The 22,357-nt window shown below is 37.5% G+C and overlaps 1 protein-coding gene across 2 annotated transcripts in view; it reads right to left on the bottom strand.

The window, feature by feature from the left end:
- The window catches only part of LOC119653191 (serine/threonine-protein phosphatase 2A 56 kDa regulatory subunit epsilon isoform), an 80,766-nt gene continuing 58,409 nt past the window's right edge, over positions 1–22,357 (bottom strand). For both annotated transcript variants that reach the window (XM_038057749.1, XM_038057748.1), the window contains exons 3-8: positions 13,899–14,098; positions 13,648–13,842; positions 13,242–13,432; positions 12,843–13,176; positions 12,517–12,746; positions 1–2,018 (exon numbers count right to left, since the gene is read on the bottom strand). In XM_038057749.1, the coding sequence (XP_037913677.1) occupies positions 1,670–2,018; positions 12,517–12,746; positions 12,843–13,176; positions 13,242–13,432; positions 13,648–13,842; positions 13,899–14,098 (1,499 nt within the window). In that variant the 3' untranslated portion in view covers positions 1–1,669. The remainder of the gene's footprint in view (positions 2,019–12,516; positions 12,747–12,842; positions 13,177–13,241; positions 13,433–13,647; positions 13,843–13,898; positions 14,099–22,357) is intronic.

Raw genomic sequence — 22,357 nt, 5'->3', positions numbered from 1 at the left:
TCCATTTGCAATTATTTTTTTCTCTTTTATTAACCGGTACGCAACTTATAACATTGGTTTAGTAAAAGAAAAAATTAAACAACTGTCTAACCATCATCTCATCAGCATCATCGAAAAAATAATAAAAATAAAATAAAAAATAAAGATTTTTTATATATATAAGAAAAAATGCTGCATTTTACATTGAATGAAACGTGCTAACATGTACAAACTATTCAACTCGTACAATACTAGTTTTTTTGTTTTGTTTTTCTTTTGTTTAATTTCTATTATAAATTCTTCTCGTAAATTTTATGACTTACTCTAAAATAGTTCCTCTCTTTCTTCATCTTCTTGTTTACTTTAAAATTATCTTTATTCCATGCGTTTAATTTAATATAATTTTTTTGCTTGCTTTTTATGTTTTTTCTTGTTCGCTTTCATTTCTCTTCTGTAATTTTTTTCTCATTTTGTTTTTACTTTATAAATATACTTTTATTAGAGGCGATGAATGTGTTTAAATATATTCATAATTTATTAATAAGCATTGATTGCATTTTGACTTCACTTGTAGTAACAAATCAAAGTATTTCTCCTTTTTATAGAAAACTAAAGGACATTCTTCTTTTTTACATGGCGCTGCAAAATCATTTCTAATAAGTGTGTGTCGTGTGTTCACGTAGAAATTTTCTCATTCAAATGTACAATTTCATCCTTTCCTTCGTGAAATTATCGAAGCAATTAATACAGTTGTTGCAATAACAATGTGTGAAAGTCTAATGACGGGAAAGCAAGGAAACTCAAAGCCAAATCAGAACAGAATGAAAACGGGAGATGACTAATTTTGTATTTGCTTTCTTTTTATTATTTTTAGTTACATAATGTTACATTTTTATTACATATTTATTTTATGTTTTAAATACAGAAAATAAAAACTTACAGTAAAAAAGATGAAAGGAAAATGGGAGAGAAAAGTATCTCGATATTCGGACTCTTGTGTGTTTTTGGTTGCGACAATAGTGCGGAATTCGTTGCAGGCGGGGAAGAGAAAATGATTGTAGATCAGATGATGGAAACAACGTGTGAAAGTGAAAATCCAAATTAAAGTTCTCCATACGTACGTCTACATATATATATATATATTTAAATGATAGTGTTGTATATGGATTGACTTTCATAAAACTCGATATTAAAAAAAAATAAAGAATTTGTTACACTAGGGAGCGAGCGCTTCAAAAAATAAATATAGTTTCATCATTCTTCTCATTTTCATTAGATATTATGCAGCAGCATTATGCATTTACTTTTGTTATACTTTTATTATTTCCCTTTATGCATCAAAATTTCTAATTTGTAATATTCAATATTTAAATAGAGCTTTTATATGTAGTTTTGTTTGTTTGTCGTTTTTGAATTTTTTACTTTTATTTGTATTCATATTATTATTATATCTCATTTTATTTTTATATGTATGGTGTGTAATTTTTCATCTCTTTGCAACCTCCTCCTCCGTCCTTCTAGGGATATTATCATTTCGCATATATATCTTTCGCAGTTGGCTTTTACTCTTTAATTTTGTAATATTTCTTTATTATTATTATGTCTAATTTTTTATTTTTATTTTTTTGTTTTTTTTTCTTGCATAATTTATATAAACACGTTAATGCAATGTTATTAAATCAGTACTACATCACTTTGTCGCCGAAATGGCAACACCAGCACCCGAATTTGCAGCAATGCCTTGCTGCTGATTGGCGAGAGTCGCACCCCCACTACTGATGCCCCCACCAATGCTTGAATTGTTGGTTGGGGACGAAGATGAAATAGCCGAAGACTGAATCGGATTCGGCCCGCCGGCGTTGTTCTGTTGATGCAGCAGCGGATTGTGGTGTTGCGATGAATTTAATGATTGCTGCAATGATCCAGTCGAAGTACTATTTAATGAGTCTTGTCGCGATCGGCCACTGCCACCACGACTTATTTCCAGATCGTGTAATTTTTTCCAAAGTTCCTCGCGATCTCTTTCGCGTTTCTTTTCTCTGCAAATGAATAAAAAAAATATGATTTATTCGATGTAATTTTAAGAATAAGTTTTAGTAATTAAATGCACCACATAAAAGTTCTCCCCAAACCATTGAAACCTTTTTTAAAAATAACGGATGATATGAATAGGACCAAAGTATTTATTTTTTTACTCTACAATTGAGAGCATTCTGCATTTTTTGTAATATAGGCTTTCTTTTGTAATAATGCTCACTGACGGCCTCCCAAGCGGCGGCGAAAATCCATATTATAAAGAACGCAAAACTCGCTCTTTGTAAACCCGCTTCGAGAGTTTCTTCAGATGAGCATTCCATTTGAGTGATTTGAAGAAAATTTAAATCATTCCGTCTTCAACGAGTAGGTCAGCATTGGCCATATGCGTGCTTGTAAGTTTATAGTCCGCCTAGCATTAAGCGCACTAAAGCTGCTCGGGAAGAGGACAAATGTTTTGCAGTGATAACATTTGACGTGAAGAATGCCGCCGATTCCGCAAGGAACATTACTAGAGGCCCTAATTAAATTGGGAGGCTTCTGTGCTGCGATTCAGATATAGGAGTTAAATAAAATAAACAACATGCGGAGTTCTACCAGGATCCACCCTACGATCACTTTTGTAAATAATTATGTACAATGGAGTGCTGACGTTAGATCTCTCTACCGGCGAGGCCACCATTGGATTGGCGGACATTGGGCTGACGATTATTGCACGTCTCCTTGAAGAAGTTGAGATTTACGAAAACGTTTACGACATTAAGCCCTGGCTGGAGAACGCAGGCCTATCGCTCGCAGAGCTCAAGAAAGAAGTTGTACTTATCGCTAAGCAAAAGAAGGGTTTGTTTATGAAAATCAAAGTTGGGACACAGATAATATATTGCCAGCCTGTGCTCGAGTATTTAGTTGTTAATAATTGACCAGAGGCTAAATTTAAAATTACATGTGGAAGATACAGCAACTAGGACATATAACACCGGAACACTGATGCCGAGAATGTTATGGAGTATAGGTGGCCTAAGAACGAGCCATCGCCTCCTTGTTTCAAGGGTAGCTAGCACAATCCCACAATCCCAATGAGTGCAGATGCACATAGAAGAAAAATGGGAGCTGCATATCGCTTACACACTTCGAATATATTGCAGCTTTCACCTAGGTGATAGCAGGGATAATCCCAATTGACATTCTGCCGAGAGAAGGACAACGCTTTTTTGATGGAACGTATCCCGGCGGGAAAGTTTCTACTCGCCTGCGGCAGTCCGCGCGGAGTGAAACTATAACCGAGTGGTAGGAGAGATGAGTCGAGTCAGAAAAAGGTCGATGGGCACAGAGAATCATATAGGATATTCGGATGTGGATGGAAGTAGGTTTCGACCTAACGCAAGTTTTGAGCGGGAAGTAAGATTGTCGGCTTTACTCCATTGATTTGGGTATGACGAGTCGCCATATTGTCCAAATAGAAGAAAATGCAAAAAAAAAAATAATAAAGAGACTTTGTGGATGCCATATACCCCACGAAGGATTGCACAAAAAACAGACATTATGATCAAAAAATACCCGGAATTTTTAATTTAAACGAGCCGCGTATTGCAGACCGATTATTTTCGGTTTTGTAAAGCTGATACCACCTTAACTGACATTCATGTCAATAATTTAGTGCCAATGGAGCGCCTGGCGTTTGTCAACACTTACTTTTTGTCGCATTCTAATATGGATATTTTTGTTGAGCAAAGGGTTTTATGAAATTTTGTGTTGATTCATTGAAAATGTTTCAGAAGCCTTTATAGAATCTGCTTTGTCGAAAACCGCGGCACACGATTGGTATCAAGACTCTGAAAGTGACCGTACAGTGATAGAGGAGTTGCCACATTCCGAACATCCACCCACATTAAACACCGACGAAAACGTCAAAAACGTACAAGAAATAGTGCCTCAAAGTCGTCATATCAGCTTAACCCTTAACTTACCACGGAAGGTCGTTGAGGGACCCCAAAGAGTGGTTTTATGTGATTCTGCGGTAATTACTACAAACAATTAAGCCTTGATTTTTATATGTATCGACGATTAGATAAAGATAAATATTCTAATAAAATGCCTTTAATACGTTCTTTCTGTGAAGATATTAATGACTTACAGACACTTCCTTGAAGCAAAAAAATGGGATACCCGCTTAACTACTTCAATTGTTTTTTTTATATATATTTATAATTGATTTAGCATTACTAATCTTGCCAGTCCTCATGTATTCCTCCGAGACTTGGGTTCTTAGCAAGAAGAATTGCGAACTCTTGGCCGCGTTCGAGAGAAGAATCCTCCGAAGAATTTTTGGCCCCCTACATGAGGATGGACCATTCCGTAGCCTACATAACGACGAAATCTATGATCGATACAATGACCGTCCGGTTATGCATACAATCCGGCTCAATAGGTTACGGTGGGCGGGTCACTTAATCCGTATGGATGAGGATGATCCAACCCGGAAAGTCTATCAAGGCAATATCTAGGGTAGAAAAAGAAGACGAGGCAGACTCTGCCTAAGATGGAGCGATGGCGTAGACCAGGACGCCAGACAGCTTTTAGGGATATCGAATTGGTGGACCTCGGCACAAAACCGGGATGTCTGGGGTTCCTTATTAAGGCAGGCCTAGACCGGATACCGGTTGTTGCGCCGTTGATGATGAATACATTATAATCAGATAAGAAGAATATGTACCATACATGAACTTGATAAAACTGAATTAAATAAAAAATAATTGTAATATTACTATCTCTAAACTCCCAAAATTGTAAGTTGAATAACCTTTGTAATGAACGCGGCTTAGAGACATGGGCGGTATTTCATCTTTGACCAAAGAATGCATTCAATAATGTGTAATAATCATTTTTTTCTATACCCCTTAGCTTTCCCAATTATCTCCTTCTATTTCATAATTTCCTCCCCCTCCCCCATAATTCTCGTAATTCATTTAAATATAATATTTCAAATTAATTTTGCCTAGTTTGAAAACAACCAAATAACTGGTCTCTTTTCCCTAAATTCCATAACCCAATTTCATGTTTTTGACTTGATTTCATTATTAAATAAACTATTTGGTAAAATTTGATCGCACAGAGCTCTAGGTGAAAGTATTTAAACTTTTTTTCCTTCTTAGCTTTAGATGCTTGATATTGAATTTATTTTGCTTTCCTACATTATTTTTGTTTGTATTTATTTGATTTTCTTTTTCTCTTGACACCTTGATATGAATTGTCCTTCATTTTGCTTCTATTTTATTATTCTTCTGTTATTGTTTTTTTTTTCATTTTGGTTTAAATGGAATATAAATATGAATTGTAGATAAATTTCTTTTGATTTGAGGACTCTCTTTTTCCCACCTCCGTATGAGACGTTTCGGATCCTGGTTTGTGTTTAAATACCTGAATTTTGGGCAAAAACAACGAAAGATGGTTGTTTAGGACATGCTTTCTGAAGCGGATATTGATCTGAATTTCATGAAATGCATTATTAGAGACGTGGTTCTACGAGTTGGGCATGGACTGTCAGAGTAGCGCTTCGTTTCTTCAATGAACGGATTTGGAAAAAGGAGAATGCCACGAGAGAGCTAATAGGCCATTCTTTGACGGCCTAGTAGCGATATCGGGACAAGTAGATGAAACGCTAGCACCCGTGTGTTCCTTCAGATGGCTCTTATTTTGAAGCAGATAAAAAAAAATTGCCTTAAAATTAAGTAATTTTGGTTTTATTTACAAATTCCGAGTCATAGGACACATACAGGAATGCATAAAAGCGCCATGCTAGTAAGAGAAAAACTTACAAGAAGAAAAAGTAAAGAAGGCCCTATATTCTGAGATACTTAAAAAGTGGTTATGTTTGTCTAAGATTAGTCTTGTTCTACGGAAGAAGGTAAATATTGAGAAGGTAATATATCTGCATTAATAAGAGAGTTAGGATACTGACGGTATGTCAGATGACCGGGTTGTCATTGAGAATTTGTCGAGCCTATCGCACAGTTCAACAATACGATAACTGTCGATGCGAGAGAAGAAATGCTTAAGTGTTGATTTGTATCGAATAGATTTTCAATACTATTGCACAATTCACTACAGCATGCTACCTTTCGTTCGAATTGGCCCAATGGGAATTGTGAGCGACCATTGCGATACATGGAAGTTCGCTGGAAAAAATATTTGGGTTGTGTTTTTTCAGTGACATAATGAAATGGCCATTATTGTTTCCGCCACGTGAGCCAATGTATTTTCTGCTTCGTGGTGAAACATCAGCATCGAGAAATGGTCAAGTCTTTTTGACGCATGGACGGCGTCTGGACACGCCATGACATCCCGTTTGAGCTCTGGAAAGCGAAGACCTAGCACTGTGGCTTAGTGAATTCTTCAATCAGGTTATTGAGGAACGCTTTCGAACGGACAAAGGCTAAAGAAAAAAAACATTCAAAGCAATTTCTGTCGAGAGTAAACGTTCATTATCTTTTGGTGATCATAATTCCGTGATTCTGACTTCGCATTCGAGGATCGGTTCAATTGCTTGAAGGCGTACAGCATAAATTGATCTAAATTTATTTTATAGGCAATATGGAGGGACCAACTTGTTACGGCAATGAAAAGATCGATTCTTTCCTTTTAGAATTTAGGGTTACTTTGTTTCAATTGCACAGCAATCACAATTATGGGGTCACAATCAAAAATATTCCAGATGGAAAAATTATAAAGGGTAATTGAAGAATCGACATCCGTGAGTAACATTCAATTCTTATAGACGATGGTACAATTTATGTGTTTTCTCTATTTCTTTCCTTTAAAATCAAACAATATAATTTCTTTTTCAAGTCAGATCGGGGGCTGTGCCTCTTCATTTTCGCAGGTACGCACTTGATTTAGCATTTTTCTGAAACTGACTTCTTGGTAAACTGATCTACGGAATTTGAAGATACTGTGAAACTGACATTAACATTTATTGAAAATTTGCGGAATTACAGTGTTTTAAGAAAAAAAATTATATTGTATGCACTGTAGGAAGAACGAAGAGTAAAACCAGACATCCTAGACGACTGAGTATGTCTACATAATGAAGATTAAATCTGAGTTTGTTATCCAACGTTACACCGAGATCCTTGCAAAAGGGCATTATCTAACTATCGAGATAGAAAATGAATAGGTAGGTGGTTTTGAATCACGCTAATGTTGGCAAGACGTTTGTTCTCTATAATTTTAGTGTATGTAATTTCGCCGGCAGTACCCTAGTCTAGATTAAATTATCTCAAGATATCATTAGAAGCGAGTCTTGAGGCAAACAGTTGTTTCGGAGTTATAACAATGTATATAGATGAATCAGACGTAGACGTAAGGGTAGGATATTATGTTGCAACTCTTCCCTTGAAAGTCGTTGCACATTTGACGTAGAGAAAATCGAAACTTGATTGATGCAAGGGACTATTGAGACACCATTGTTTAATGCCGTGGAAAGATCTGGCATCAGTATATGTGGTGACTGACACTTGTACGTATATCAGTCAGTATATTAACAACTATCCATTTCCATTCATTCACTTCCAACAAATTGGTCAGTATACCAAAAACCTGTTAAGGACCACTTCCTCAAGTTCCCGGAAGAGACCATCATCATGTTGGGGAGGTAGAAATTACAACTGACGTCGAACCTGTGACTTGTTCGGAAAGTACTGATCGAGACCATTTGGGTGATTACACCACATGCTTATGTTTAGAAAAAAATTGCACTCTCATTTTGCGTCTAAATCAATGTATGATGTTGTGACTCAATGCACTGTGGTCATATCAATTGGTATAACCGTTTCTGAGAGAAGTGCCTGTCACAGATTCATAGATAAAAAATGAACCGGTTTGCCCAACGTTACCGTATGGTACAGACAATGTGATCAATATTGCGCTCTTCCGTGATTATTACCCTGATTTGACTCAGGTACTCATTCACAGTTCTTAAAAAGAAGATAAATGCACACATGACGGTTTATTTTCTCGATGCTCCCGGAAGTTGGCAACTTATTTCATTAGAAATTAAAATGATTGGGACATGGAGTAAAATGGGTGTTCCCTTATGCAAATTTTGGTTGGATAGAGTCAAAAGTTCAATCATTTTTCTAAAGATATTACAAAAAAAAGTCGAATTATTTTTTTCTATTCTTGGACGGTTTATATTCCGTTAAATTTTCTATTTTTAGACCTCCGAAATTGTTTGCATAACTTTTCACAATAATATGTGACTTTCGCACCATATTACATACAGACTTACCGAAAAGTTGGCGGATGTTGGCGCTATTTTAGATATTTACACTATTTCACCTAACTTTGAATATTCTCACTGAATTCTCCATCCAATTACGATCGTAAATACTATATTGTTAGCTGTTAAATATTAAATATTTGCTAAAATGGAGAGGGACTATTAATATTGCAGAATTTCCCAACCAGACAGACAGTTAATATTGTTAGAATGACTAGGTAAATGTGTACTACTGTCTACGAGAAATTATCTTTGATATCTTCTATAAGAATATGAAGGAGCATCATCTCAAAATACCGCTGTTTGAAGAAGCGTCAGGCTATCGGCTTAATGTGTAGTTGTTTTCGCAAATTATTGCTAATGTCTACATAGTAAACTTGTATAATAATCCAGTGAATAAAAACTGACATGATTGGACAAGTAGTTACTACTCTGGATACTATCGAGTGTCAAGGATATTGCAACAGAATGCATGTTAGTGAGTGATTCTGAAGATCAATGACGCACAAAAATCAGTCATAATAATTTCCATTGCCGATCCCATCCAAAATTTGGGTGACGAAAAAATTACGGCCTTATTGAGTAAACGACGGGTAAATGAGAAGTAAAATAACCCTCGCAGAGCAAAATCTGGCTGAAGTAAACCCTAAAAACACTCCTTCATTACAACATAGACCCAATGACAACAAACTCAGCAACGAAAAGCAAACTATACGATATCTGTACAAAACTAAGGCTTCCTGAAAAGTTCTTCAAGAAGCCTTTCCAAGTAAAATCAGATGGGAGCCCTTGATAATAGAAAGACGGATGGCGTTAAAATATTTGGAGTGTTTTTTTATCGTCGACAAAACGTATATTAATGAAGTGATATTTTCAATTTATTTGAATTTGAAATTATTTGAAGATACAGTTTTCTAACATTTGACCATTGCTTCCTATACGACACGACAAACAACTTTGAACTTACATTGCCGCCATCAACATTGGACGGATAAACACAAAATATTCCTTTGGGTACATATTATTATTGATTTAGATGTCTTGTCGGACCGGCGATATAAAAACGAAAACGTTGTAGTGCCTTGTCGAAAGCAATGGGAAACGACTTCAACTCTCAAACAAATGAAGCGGAAGATAAAGCCAAGTAATTTGAACTTTATTCCCTTCTAAATGGTTCAACTTCCAAAGATTTTAAAATGATAACACAGCACTCAGTGATATGTTGACTTTGTCAATAGTAGAAATTTAGATATTAGTTCAATGTGCTCTTCAGTGCTTTAGCGACGAAAAAGTCACCTGTTAGAATGCCCTCAAACAGGAATGAGAAAAGTTTGCGCCGCGCGAAGAGCAAATGTTTCGTAAGAATGAAAGACAAATATCTAATCAAGTAGGAACAGGACTTTAAAATGCAACACTAGAAAATTAAAAGATCCATCACTCGTGCAAAGTACGCCTTGAACTAAAAATTTGGAAAGGTATCGTCAGGTTGCCGTTATCTGACAGAACCGCCCGGGATTAAAACCGAAAGAAGAGCAGTGGGCAAAGCGAAGAATAATGACGCCTCAAACTTTTTATCCTGCAACCCGGATGCTATGCAAAAAATCGCTAACTAAGCACCCAACAAATTACAACACTTGATAAAAACGTGAAAAATTAACAACAGCACCTGAATTCCTAAAGGTGACTTCTGAATATGCGTAACAAGAAAGGCATTGACATCGGCCTCGAAAAGTACCACCATCTGATCGTCGCTTACCTTCCCTTGTGTGACCATCAGATGATGATCCCTTCCAGAGCTGATGTCAGGGCCTCTCTTGTTACGCGCGTCTACAAATTTCTATCCCTTTAAGTCGCCTCTTACGGCACCACCTCGAGATCGGCGGCACGAATACAGGGTTTGTCACAAGGACAATTTTCTTTCGACTGGCCAGCAGCGGACATACAATTAAATCAACCATATCGCGACCAGTACTAGTTCTGGAAAAACTTATAGTTATTATCAGAGCCACATATGACGGCGCAAGATATAGGGTGCTGCATCGAGGTAAAATCTCAAGAGGAAAGTTGAAATCGAAGTCCGCCAAGGTTACATTTTGTCACCGACATTTTTCGTTTTTTTTTATCGGTGTCATCCTTCCTCGGACACCTTGAATAAACTGATGACATTTGCTTCTTCTCTCACCAAGCCTGAACTTGGAGATAGAAGCGAACAACAAAACCAGAGTTGTCAACTTGACTGCTGATAGCACCCTTCCCATTTGCATTAATGCTCACCGTAGATGATAGCGACGAAGAGCTTCGAGACAGCCGAGGAGTAAGTCGCTCTTGGGAGCTTTAGAACCTCATTGATTTGAATTAAATCTAGCGACATTCGTTTTCAACCTAGATCTCTTAATAATAATAATAATTGTTGGCGCAACAATCCATACTGGATCAGAGCCTTGAAGTGTGTTAGAGCACTTCATTCAAGACCGTAACGATACACTGTAGAAGCAATGTGGTCAGCACTGCGCTCGCCAGAGATTATTACCCTGATTTGACTGAGGTACTCATTCACAGCTAAGTCGACTGGCATCCGACGTTAAATCACGATACAAATCCCACTGCCAGCAGGGAGATTTGAACCGCGACCTTCCGTACGACTCCCTTGTGTTCTAACCACTCAGCTACCCGGACACATCTCTTAAGTGCCAAGTTGCAAAAACTGTGGGCGTATTTGTTATGCAACTTTCGTGCTGCCAGTTCATTGTTGCTAAGCCTTCGGCGTTGAGCTGCATGTCATTGAATTTGTTTTAGTTTATTTTGGCCGGATTTTCCATTTGAGATGTATGTAATACGTGCGATAGAGGACCCAACGAGGCTAACTTTAGACTGATATGGGAACGCTTGGCTCGCGCAATAAGATATATGGCTTCGATTAGGTTAGAAGACAGAGGCAAGTAAAAGATGAGAAAGCCAGGAAGAAAGCAGAAACGCTACTAAATTGACCAGGGCCCTTCTGTGAAATCCAAAACGAATCTATAATCATGACAGTAAGACTGTCAGGATTATTTAAACCTCACAAGAAGAGTCTTACGATGTTAGTGGGAGCACTCACCGTTAGCTACAAGCTAAACTAGCATCTTGGGAAGCTAAAGATATCTAGGGACACTGCCTGCAAATCCTGTGAGAAGGAAGAATTCTATATTCTGGAAAAATTGACATGTGTGCAAAGTAGATTGAAGCACCTGAAAAAATACTCAATAGAACACACAAAATTAAAACATTTAAAAGTAGGAACAATCCTAAAATTTCTGTCTGCTATAGGATTGCTCGACATACTATAGTTAACAGATGCACTATATCTATCAGAGGGTCAACAGTTCTCTAAGACGTAGTACACATCTTGCCCGCAATCCTGCAAATCGATTCGCTATGCTAGAACGCACCTTTATATTAGGGCGGAACTGCCGGTAGTAAAAGTAGTGCAGCGCTCTCTTCTATTTCGAATGTAATCCTTTGATGATCACTAGTCCATGTACCATGTATAAGAAAGATACACGCGTTTTCCATGCATTCATAAATGTAATTTTTTCCAACTGTTATTAAGCCCCCGATAAAAGGAACTAAAAAGTACTTTTCCAATGTAAACAGTTGTTTTTTATAAAGGGTTAAAGTTGAATTTCGAGTAATTATAGATTGGCAGCACAAATATTGTTAAATTTAAAGTCGGGTTTATGACAACAGAAACTGTTAGTAAATCCTACAGCCGAATTTGAGTATAATGAAGATAGAGGACATAGGTGTATTAAATCACAATAGATATTAAATTATGCGTAAAGTGTATGCTTTCAACTGTTGAAAAGAATACTTTCCTTTGCACTAGAAAATGAGTGGAGACAAGCACTTAAAACTAGAAAGGCGATGGCATCACATATTGGAGTCGGCATTAATATTTCACGGGCGAAGAGAAGGGTAAAGCACTCGGAAACCTCAAGGAACGTGAAGTGAGTTGAACTCGATGAAAATTATAAAAAAATTCAAGCACAAGACTTGAATTTGTTTCTTATATGAAATCTTATTTTTTAAAAGAATTCTTTGGTCCTATAAAGTGAAAAGCCATACCCTCACATTAATCATTTAATAATAGTCGCTACCATTGTTTCCCGTAGATTTACCAAATGTCTATTCTATTTCTTATGTTCTATTCTGTTCTTCAAATTTCACTCAAAAAATGTTCTACTTACTTTTGCCGTTCTGCTTTATAACTTGCTGTTAATTCGTCAAAGAGTTTCGAATTCATTTCCATAAATGTTTTAAGAACATTATAGACAAGCGCGACTATTGTTTGGTTCCAATGTTCTTTACTTATTCGATACAAAGCAGGAAACATGATTGGCATTATAACAGCATTATTCTCTTCTATAAGTGACATGGCATATTCATTATTCCATAGATATAAGGCTCGCTCGGCGACCTAAAATTTTAAAACAAAAAACAAATCATGACAATCATCCAATTCGTTACATCACCAGACAAGTTTAAAGATATTTATTCAATTTATTCAACAAACCTGAAAATGAGGACTTGATACACATTTGGCTATTTGTCTGAAGAGAGGCTCTTGAATTTTAACAAATTGCGGCGGATCAATAACATCTAAGATTTCTTCGATTTCACCTAAGAACATCACTTCTTTCTGTGAACATGTTTTTGGCCAGAACTTTAATAAACCACGTACTACCGGTTCAGTTAATGATGCATCTTTCTCGAGAAACTGTACGATACAGTATGCAAGTTGAGCATGATATAATGATAAACACTTGACTTTGTGCAAGGGTAATAACACTTTGACTAAAAACTGTTTGTGCTCAGCTTTTAGTGGCAATGCAAAACCGTTGATTATGCTGAAAATAGATCGACCCATTAGAATTCTGACTGTGTGTGTTGCAACTTTTTGTTTTTATTGTACCTCCCCAAGATTTCCAGTAGTTCGCCGACGCCGTTAAAGTGTTCTGTTTCATATATAAAGCGCAGAAATATATTGTTAATTTGTTTCCGTATAAAAGCACGTAGTCCTAAAAATTTGCCGTAAATCCTGTGCAAAACCGTTTTTAGGAAATCCCTTTCTCTCGGATCTTCAGAGTCAAATAGTTCTAATAACTGGAAATATGAGGAAAACATTAGAGGCAGAAATTCGTCGATTGGTTTGATCATTAAATTCGACATGAAAAAACAATCAAATTAAAAGAAAATGCGAATTAAATCCAAATAGTTCGATGTTAATACTTTTCTATATTTATTTTTTATCCTTTAATATTCAAGGAACATATATTCGAAGATGAGCCTTTGCTTCCACGTTCGATGGATCTACTTACTTGTAAAACGAATTTTTGGTCAATAACTCGTTTTCCAATGGTTGCTTGAAAATCTTGTGATTCCAGAAATCTCAAGAATACTTCATAAACTAATTGTAGATGTGGCCATGATGCTTCTAAAGTTGGATCATCTTCTTCTGGGTCGAAATCAGGGTTTTCACTGGGAGGCAGTGTGCGAAATAAATTGCAAGATATCTGAAAGGTCACGAGGCTTAATTTAAACACTTATTTGTATACGCAAGATTACCTACCATTCTAATAATCTCAGGATATACATTTTCCGTTAAAACTCCTCTTCCGTGTGTAATATACGTTGAAAGATCATTTAAAGCTGCTCTCTTGATTTCTTTGCCTTTCAAATCCGATACGGGATCCATAAAGTCAAACGATACGCAACACTGTCGCAGCTTACGTATGAACAATTCCTCTTGTTCTAAACTTGAACAGTCCGCTGAAAAGAAGACAGAGATAATGATATAGTAGTTAGTAACTTTGGGAGAGTGAATAGTAAACAATACAGAGATCATAGTCCCTCACCTAACCAAAACAATCATATTATGCTAAGATATCAGTCATAGTTTTACAATTTAATTACCAACAGATGTGGTTTAGGATTGCCTCAATGCGTTTCCCTTTATACACAAGATCCAGTAGTCTTAATTTTGGAAGGAGAAGCAACCTGTGAACTTTTATGTTTTTTTTGTTTGCTTGTGAAACATTCACGCCTCGCACTTTCGATTTTTATTTTCGAATATATATTTGCTCATCGATGAAATTCATATGAACTTTCGCTTTTTCCAAAGCTTGTCGACCATCTTATCAACATCAGGATCAGGATTTTGGATCAGAAAAGATGACCGCGATACAATGGTGAGAAATCTATTCCTATAAGCCCTTTTTATATGGACTTTGAGGAGCTTTGCCCAGAATACAGCGAAACGTACCAGTGATTTTGGCCAGGATTCTAGCTACGGGTATCTCCAAACACTGAAGCACAAAATAAATACATTGACACCATCAAACTGGTACAATACAGAGAGGAAGAACGTTTACCTTAAAAAAGAAAAGTCTTCTTAAAAGTGAAACTGTGACTATTATTGGAAATCTGAATGACAAGGCTGCCTCTCGCAATACTTTACTGGAACATGGTTTTTCAGGATTAAATGCTGCAGTAACAAGGATTAGAGACTTGCTGGCCTCTGGAAATTTCAGAATATTAGGCACCCCTAGAAAATGTTGATACATTGAAAATTACAAATTACTTTTACAAACGCTTTGGATGCAACCTAGGCTATACCGCTACATGTAAAGTAAGACAACATGAAACTTTTTATGATAATTAATACAACATCTGAGATTGTTGATGAATGAATAAAAATATTTTTTTAGAGAAATAACAAGGTTAGTGAAGTCTTCGCGGTGAGCAGTTGCTAATAAATCAAAAGCGGATAGAAAATGCGACATGCCAGAACAGGGAACTTATTCGCGAGCCTCTTAAGGATATTAAAAAACATTTCTGGGCTTGCTAGGGATCTGCCGAAAAAAATAGAAAGATTATTAGTGTTCGTATCGCAAAACAGGGACCTGCCAAAGTGGATTTTAACGGTTATGGAGTCATAAAGAAACCGTAGAAGACGTCAACATGGCACAGCGGAAAATTCGAGTAATGTTATGCGGTCGGGAGTATTGAACTAAATGTGTTAATTGCAATTAAGAAAATGATGACCAAATTCGGAATTATTTGGATATGTGAAACGGTTACTGCTATGCACGGAGGAAACAGTTTTATGCTATTAAAAGGTATGGGAACTAGTGGTATTGGGGAAATCGTCCGTTGTGAAGGTCGGATAAACAGTGAAAAGTATATAAATTTGTTAGAAACTGGCTTGATGCCTCTATTAACGCACATTTTCGGTAACACTGACTTGAAAGGTGTTAAATTCTAACAAGTTAACTCACTCTATTACAAATCAGCTATCGCAATCGGTTTGTCTAGAGAGAATAGGATTGTCTTGTTAGATTGGCCGGCCCGTCCCCAGATGTGAAGCCCATCGAATATCTTTGGGACACCCTAAAGCATAAAGAAAGGGAGCATAGCATTAAATCCAAACCAGTGTTCAAAAACGTTTTCATCCAAGAATGGAACGCCACATTCGCTCAGCAATTTGTGAAGCTAATATAGGTGTGACGGAAATAATAGATGCTGCAATCAAGGCCAAGAGTGGACCAACAAAATATTAACAATATTGTATAATTTATACAACGCAGTCGATTACATTACATTTTTTATGCTAAACAAGGAAAAGACATATAACATAGAGTGCCTAATATTTATGGCCAAGGCTGTATAAGAAAGAAGGTATTTTTCGTTTTGGATCCTTCTGCATTGATCACATCAATACCAAACCTGATCTTAGACCAACGTGTGGATTTCCTGCGTTCTTTACTTTCAAGAGGCCTTTCGACAGCGTCATTTGAAAATGCACATGGTGCGCTCCTTATGAGGTGCATCCCACTGTAGAACTGGTAGCTATAATGATAATTATCAACAAACTTATACACTGCGGAATGACAGCTGACTTAAGTATTAGAAATAAAGTAAATTAAGGTTATATATGTCCGCCCATATTATAGTACAATTTCTACCAAACTTCCCAGTATTATGCACCATGAACTACATGGAGGTCAAAAAGTTAGATATAAAGTTTTCAATCGCACTAGTAAAATTTGAGAAATTCATAGTTTATGAAACTGGCGATATACTGTTTTATAGATTCAGGTGGTGTCCTGAGATGGCGGTGAGGAAGACGGGACAATAACCATGTCAGCCAGACCACAACCAAGTGGCTCAGGCGAACCTCCACGTAGTGGCACCGCTCGATTCACTTTGACTTGTTGGCCGTGATACAGCAGCCGAATTTTGCCAAAGGAGACACGACAGCATATTGAGGATATGTGTCGAGAGGGCAAAAGTCTCACATCAGTGTATAGCTTGATGTTTCAAGCAAAGTTGTTTTGCCAGCGAACTCCTGGGCAAACCAAAAACGATAGAAAAGTGGAAATACAGTCAATTTTCAAAAATATATTTAAGATATTAATATTTACCGTATTTGAGCAGATTGCGACATGGGGCGTACTTTAAGTTGTAAATGTCCGTAAAGAAGTTTCGCTATGTTTTTGGCTTAAGAGATTTCAAGATAAGGCTCACTCGCAAACGTTTGATTCATTTTACAGAAATTCTTATCTAATAGATACTTTCTTTGTAGTACTATAGAGACGCGCCAGCAAATCTAGGATCTGTATCGAGAGGACAACAAGATCTGTTACATTAGTCGACAGGTCGGCGTTTCAAGGAAGGTCATTCTTCCGTGGACTCAGCGAACCCCAGGGGAAATCAGAAGCGGGAACTCAGTGGGAATACTCAGTAAATTTAAAAAAAATCTATATGAGATGCTATTATTGACTTTTTTTCGCAGATATCGAAATGGGGATATTTTGAGGCCTCAATGTCGATATAGAGATTTCGCCATGATTTTTGGCTTAGGTGGTTTTTGGGAGTGGTCCCTTAATTTAATAATTTAAGCGCCATTGCAATTGGTGTCAAAACTAAAATCTGCTTAAGAAGGTACTAATCGAGACTTTAAATATTATCACACATGACCATATTTTTCACTATCCCCCCTCCCCATTAAATTCAACGTAGCATGATGTGAGTTACTGCATACCTAGAGGTGTAGAGTTAGAATATTTTCAATAAAAATTTAGTCCAAATGTGAAACAATCCTCGAGATAACTTCGTGTATGCAATAGATGGACCGAAAAAGAGACACAACAGTAAACTGATGTTTTACACAAAACCTTAAAAAGAGACACCCAAAGTCGAATTGAACATTTCTAAAGTAAAGGCTGGATATATTTCTATTTTCTATCTATATTTATATATGCAAGAAATACTTGGAAATTGAGAATTAACTAGGATGTATGTATCGTCACACCACCGAGATGAAAAAATACCTCGACACAAGAGTGATATACCTATGTAGATATTAATTTGAAGGAGGAAGTGACGGTGCACATCAAGAAATGGTGGTAATTTGATTGTCGGATGTACCATGTAGTGGAGCGTGGAACCCACTTGCCTAACAAGCCTAATAGGCCATCATAATATGTATAATCAATGAGAAAGAATTACAATTGAGCAGCGAGGCTTTATTGAAATACTTGATTACATCTAGCCAGGAACGCCAAGTTTCGGCGTAAAGCTGGAATAGAATAAACGAAGGTTAAATCGAATCGCAATATGAACCTGGAGTTTCTCATAAAATATATCATAACCTGAACAATGGTCCAAACCTAAAGGAAATGGAGCCCATGTTGAATAAGTTGCATATTCGATTGATTTTTATCTTTGAAAAAAATAAGAACGGCAATTGTCATCAATTGTAATCAAATTTCATTACAATAAACTCGTTAATCTTCTTTTTCCTCTGCCTTTGTCCAGTTCAGATACGGGATTGGCTCGAAACATTGATTATAGAAACGAGCAAATAAACAAAAAATCGATTTCGAAAGGACTAGATGTTCTTAAAACGATTCCTAATAAATTTTCTTTCAATGACAGGTGGCTGCGTAGATTCATGTTCCGTTTTCCTATTCGTTAATATACAAACCACTTATGCTAGACAGTAAATCGATAAATATTCAATCTTATATTATAATTTGTAATTATACTCAATTGAACCCATTTTCAACAATATGGTTAAGAATTGTCAAGAAAATGATAAATCTAAAGTGACTCTCCCCGTTGTTGTTGTTGAAAAATATTTACCAATGAATTTTCGATGGAAGTGAGATATGCAATAGAGGACAAATATCTATTAAAATAAAGAACTCAAAAAAAATCCGATTATTAATATGCTGTAATAAAGACACTTTTTTCTTAGGAAAGTTTCAAAGGTGGACTGATAGTTTCGTCCAGTTTCGGCAGAGGCATCAGACGCTGTCAACTCTGTTCTGGAAGCAGCGTGACTGAAAGTGCCTACAAGTGCTAATCGCAAACACGGCGCGAGTGTGAATTATATCCAAGTAAATTCTCAAACAAAAATTGCAAAGGTGTCTTACGTTTCACATGATAAGCTGAAATAGTCGGGAGCAGACTATAACTGTGCCAAAAGATTGCTATTAATGGATATTATTTCGGACAATGGGCAACATGGTTGCATAATAGCCGCATACAAAACATTTGTAGTGATCGATTATATACTTCAGTGTTCGTCCCTTTAACAATTGTTATCTATAACCACTCAAAACGACGAAGAAGACGGTTAAAGTTGAAGGCGAGTCGCCCGTGCCTAAAAACCGGACAAACTGGCCCTCCAGGTTGGGGGTTGGGTAGGGCTGACATCTCTACACGGAAAACAAACCATTACGAAAACACAAAAGGAGCCTCGAACTGGATTGACTATGCAATGACGATCCCGGCAACGACAACGGGATAACGATTTGCGCGTGGAACGTGCGTTTCCTGTACAGAGGTGGAGCTGCCAAGCAGCTAGCTTGTCCCAATAGAAGGCTGATGTAACAGCGGTTCAAGAGATGCGCTGGACAGGGACCGGTTTCCTGGAGAAGAGTCACTACACCACACACTACACCATATATTATAGTGGTCATCCAGTAAACCATGTCCTTGGAGTAGGTTTCTTAGTCAGCTAAAAAATGAAACCTGCTGTTATTGGCTTTGAAAATATAAGCGAAAGGTTATGCCCTCTTCGTTTGCCAGGCAAATTTAGCAAAATAAAACCTCATAAGAGGAGATTGCAGAGTCGGAAAAGGATACCTTTTACGAGGCAGTTGAGCGGACCATCCAAGCCTGTCCCAATTATGATATCCAAATCATACTTGGATATTTCAACAGTCAAGAAGGGACAGAGCCCGTATTCAGGCGATACGTCGGCTCCCATAGCTTACATAGGGATACCAATTATAAAGGACTGCGGATTATTCAGTTCCAAACAAATTGACCACGTGCCGATTGAACGCCGCCTCCTCTCAGCCTTGATGAATGTCAGAACATATAGGGGGCCAATATAGACTCGGATCACTATCTCGTTGGCATGGTGCTCCGAGCTCGAATAACAACACCACCCAAAATCCCCTCTAACAATCAGGCGAGAGTTAACAATGAAGCCATCCACAACACAGCCCTCCATAATACCTATAAGGGGGAAATGGATGCCACAATAACCGCAGCTAACAGATGTCCTGGAGATCAAGCATCAACAAATGGTCCTCACAATCCCCTGAAGAATGTTATCATTGATACGGCCAAAAACATAATTGGCCTCAGCCGCAAGAAGAGACGGAACGGCTGATTCGACGATGAATGTAAGATAGCAACGGAACGGAAGAATGCCTCATACCGAGTAATGTTGCATTCTCAAAGGATGGGACCAACTGCACCAGGCGCGCAAGTTTTACCAACAAGTTAGCAGGATGAAGCCTTATACACCTCGATGGTCATCCTGCCGAGACAAAGAGGGAAATCTGATTTTCGACAGAATGGGATTATTGGAGCCGATGGATTGAGTATTTTGATGAACTGCTCAACAACCAAAATATCGGCGAGTTGGAGGTCCCACCAACTGGAGACGACGCACAAATGCTGCCACCACCAAGCACAGTCCGTGCAATCCACCAACTTAAAAACCATAAGTCGCCAGGTGCCGATGGAATTACAGCCGCATTGGCTAAATATGGAGGCGACCAACTACACCAAGTGGTTCATCAACTCTCTCATCATCAACATCGCTCAAGGTGTTGGACAGCGAATCAATGCCTGACGACTGATAATGAGGCATTATCTGTCCCATAAATAAAAAGGGGGATATCACACAGTGTAGCAATTATAGAGTTATCACGTTGCTCAGTATCATCTATAAGATATTCTCCGCTATCTTGCTCGGCCGGATAGCGCCATACGTTCAGAACATCATGGGCCTACTCCAGGCAAATCAGCAACAGATCAGATTTTCTCTCTGCGGAAAGCGATGGAAAAACTGTTGTCATCACCATCTTCATCGACTTTAAAACCGCCTATGTCGGCATAGCCAGGATGAAACTGTACACGACCGTGAGAAAATTCGGTATCCCGACGAAATTAATAAGACTGATTAGACAGACTCTGACCTGCACATTAATGAAGGCAAGGGGAAGTACTTGGTGGCAACGTCACGAAAGAGCAACATCGAATCGCATTGGCCAAATGAAAACAAAAAAGATAGGAGGCTACAACTTTGAGATCGTTGAAAATTTATCCTATCGAGGGTCGAAAATCACAGCCGATAATATGGAATCCGCCCGGTTGTTGGTTACCAACAGAGTCTATTTCAGCTTACAAAAACTGTTCCGCTCGAAACGTCTCACCGTAGGGTCAAAGCTCTTACTGTACCATTGTCTTGTACGTTCGGTTAATTCCGCACGTTGAAATGCCGTTTATTTTATTTCTTTAGGATGAGCACAGCGCCCTCTAGCGCGTCAATAGAAAAAAAACTTTTTTTGGAGATGCTATCGGGCTGGAAATTACTACGCATCCTCAAGATATTAATAAATATATTTAGAAAAATTCGTATTTGTATCTTTATCTAGTTTTCACAAAAAGCTCAAAAAAAAAAAGCGAAAAAAACTTTCGTACGCACCGCCATCTTTCTGATAAGTGGTTGAATTTAAAACTAATGTCCTCAACAAGTTAATATCTTAGTATTGTACGTTAAATAGACTTTTTTCTGCGTTGCTATTATAACGACGTCCTCAATAATTTTTGAAAGGAATACAGTTTATTCTACGTTGAGATTGCCAATTCCGAATGCTGGAATGATTAGCTCGAATGAAACATTAAGATATCGTTTAAGAAACCTATACGAGCGGTAAGGCACGCGTGCTCTTGTTTGAACAATAGTGTACGTAGAATTTGCGAGAGAAATTTGGAAGAATTGAATTATCTTATCGAATAGTGTACAACTTCATTTGATATCAAAGTAACATTCTCAATATCTCTTCCTAATAAATTGATAAAGAAGACATCATTTCATTTCCATTAATTTTATTCATATTTATGCTCCTGCTAAAAGCATCTACAACTGAGTGCATGTAACTACCGTGCCCTCTAATCTGAAAAGATCTGATATCTGTGGCGATTGAATTCTCCACCTGTTTGAAATAGTATTCACTAATCGTGATTTTCTACTTGATGGAAGTAATTTTTCACATTTGGAGTTCGTATTTTTTTCCAAATCCATAACCAAGAGCCCTACTTCAACTACTGCTGATTCCAACCTTTGGTGGGCCTTCCTTCGATCGGGCCATAGTATTCACACCGTCTGTTTAGGAATTGAGAGAACTGAACCTATTTCTCTATTTATTCAGTTACGTCATCATTGATCGCTACGTAAAATACCGTTTCTTATGAATTACAAAGTAACATTTTCAACTACTGTCGATAGCTAAACAATTCACTCACAGTGAAGTTCATCGTCGAAGACTGACTCCGACCGTTCGTTAATCAAACCACGCACCCGCATGGATAGGCGATGGGAGAACCTCATTCAAAGTGGGGTTGTGACCTGACCTGATCTAGTGATCTAAGGAGGCGTTGTGCCTAAGCCAAGTCGAGTCGCTTCTATCTTGTGAGTTGGAACAACCTTGAGGACGGTTT

Source organism: Hermetia illucens, chromosome 3 (genome assembly GCF_905115235.1).
Source record: "Hermetia illucens chromosome 3, iHerIll2.2.curated.20191125, whole genome shotgun sequence".
In the NCBI taxonomy this organism is placed as follows: domain Eukaryota; kingdom Metazoa; phylum Arthropoda; class Insecta; order Diptera; family Stratiomyidae; genus Hermetia; species Hermetia illucens.
The sequence above is the reverse complement of the archived record's forward strand: the minus strand, read 5'-3'. Positions and strand labels throughout refer to the sequence as shown.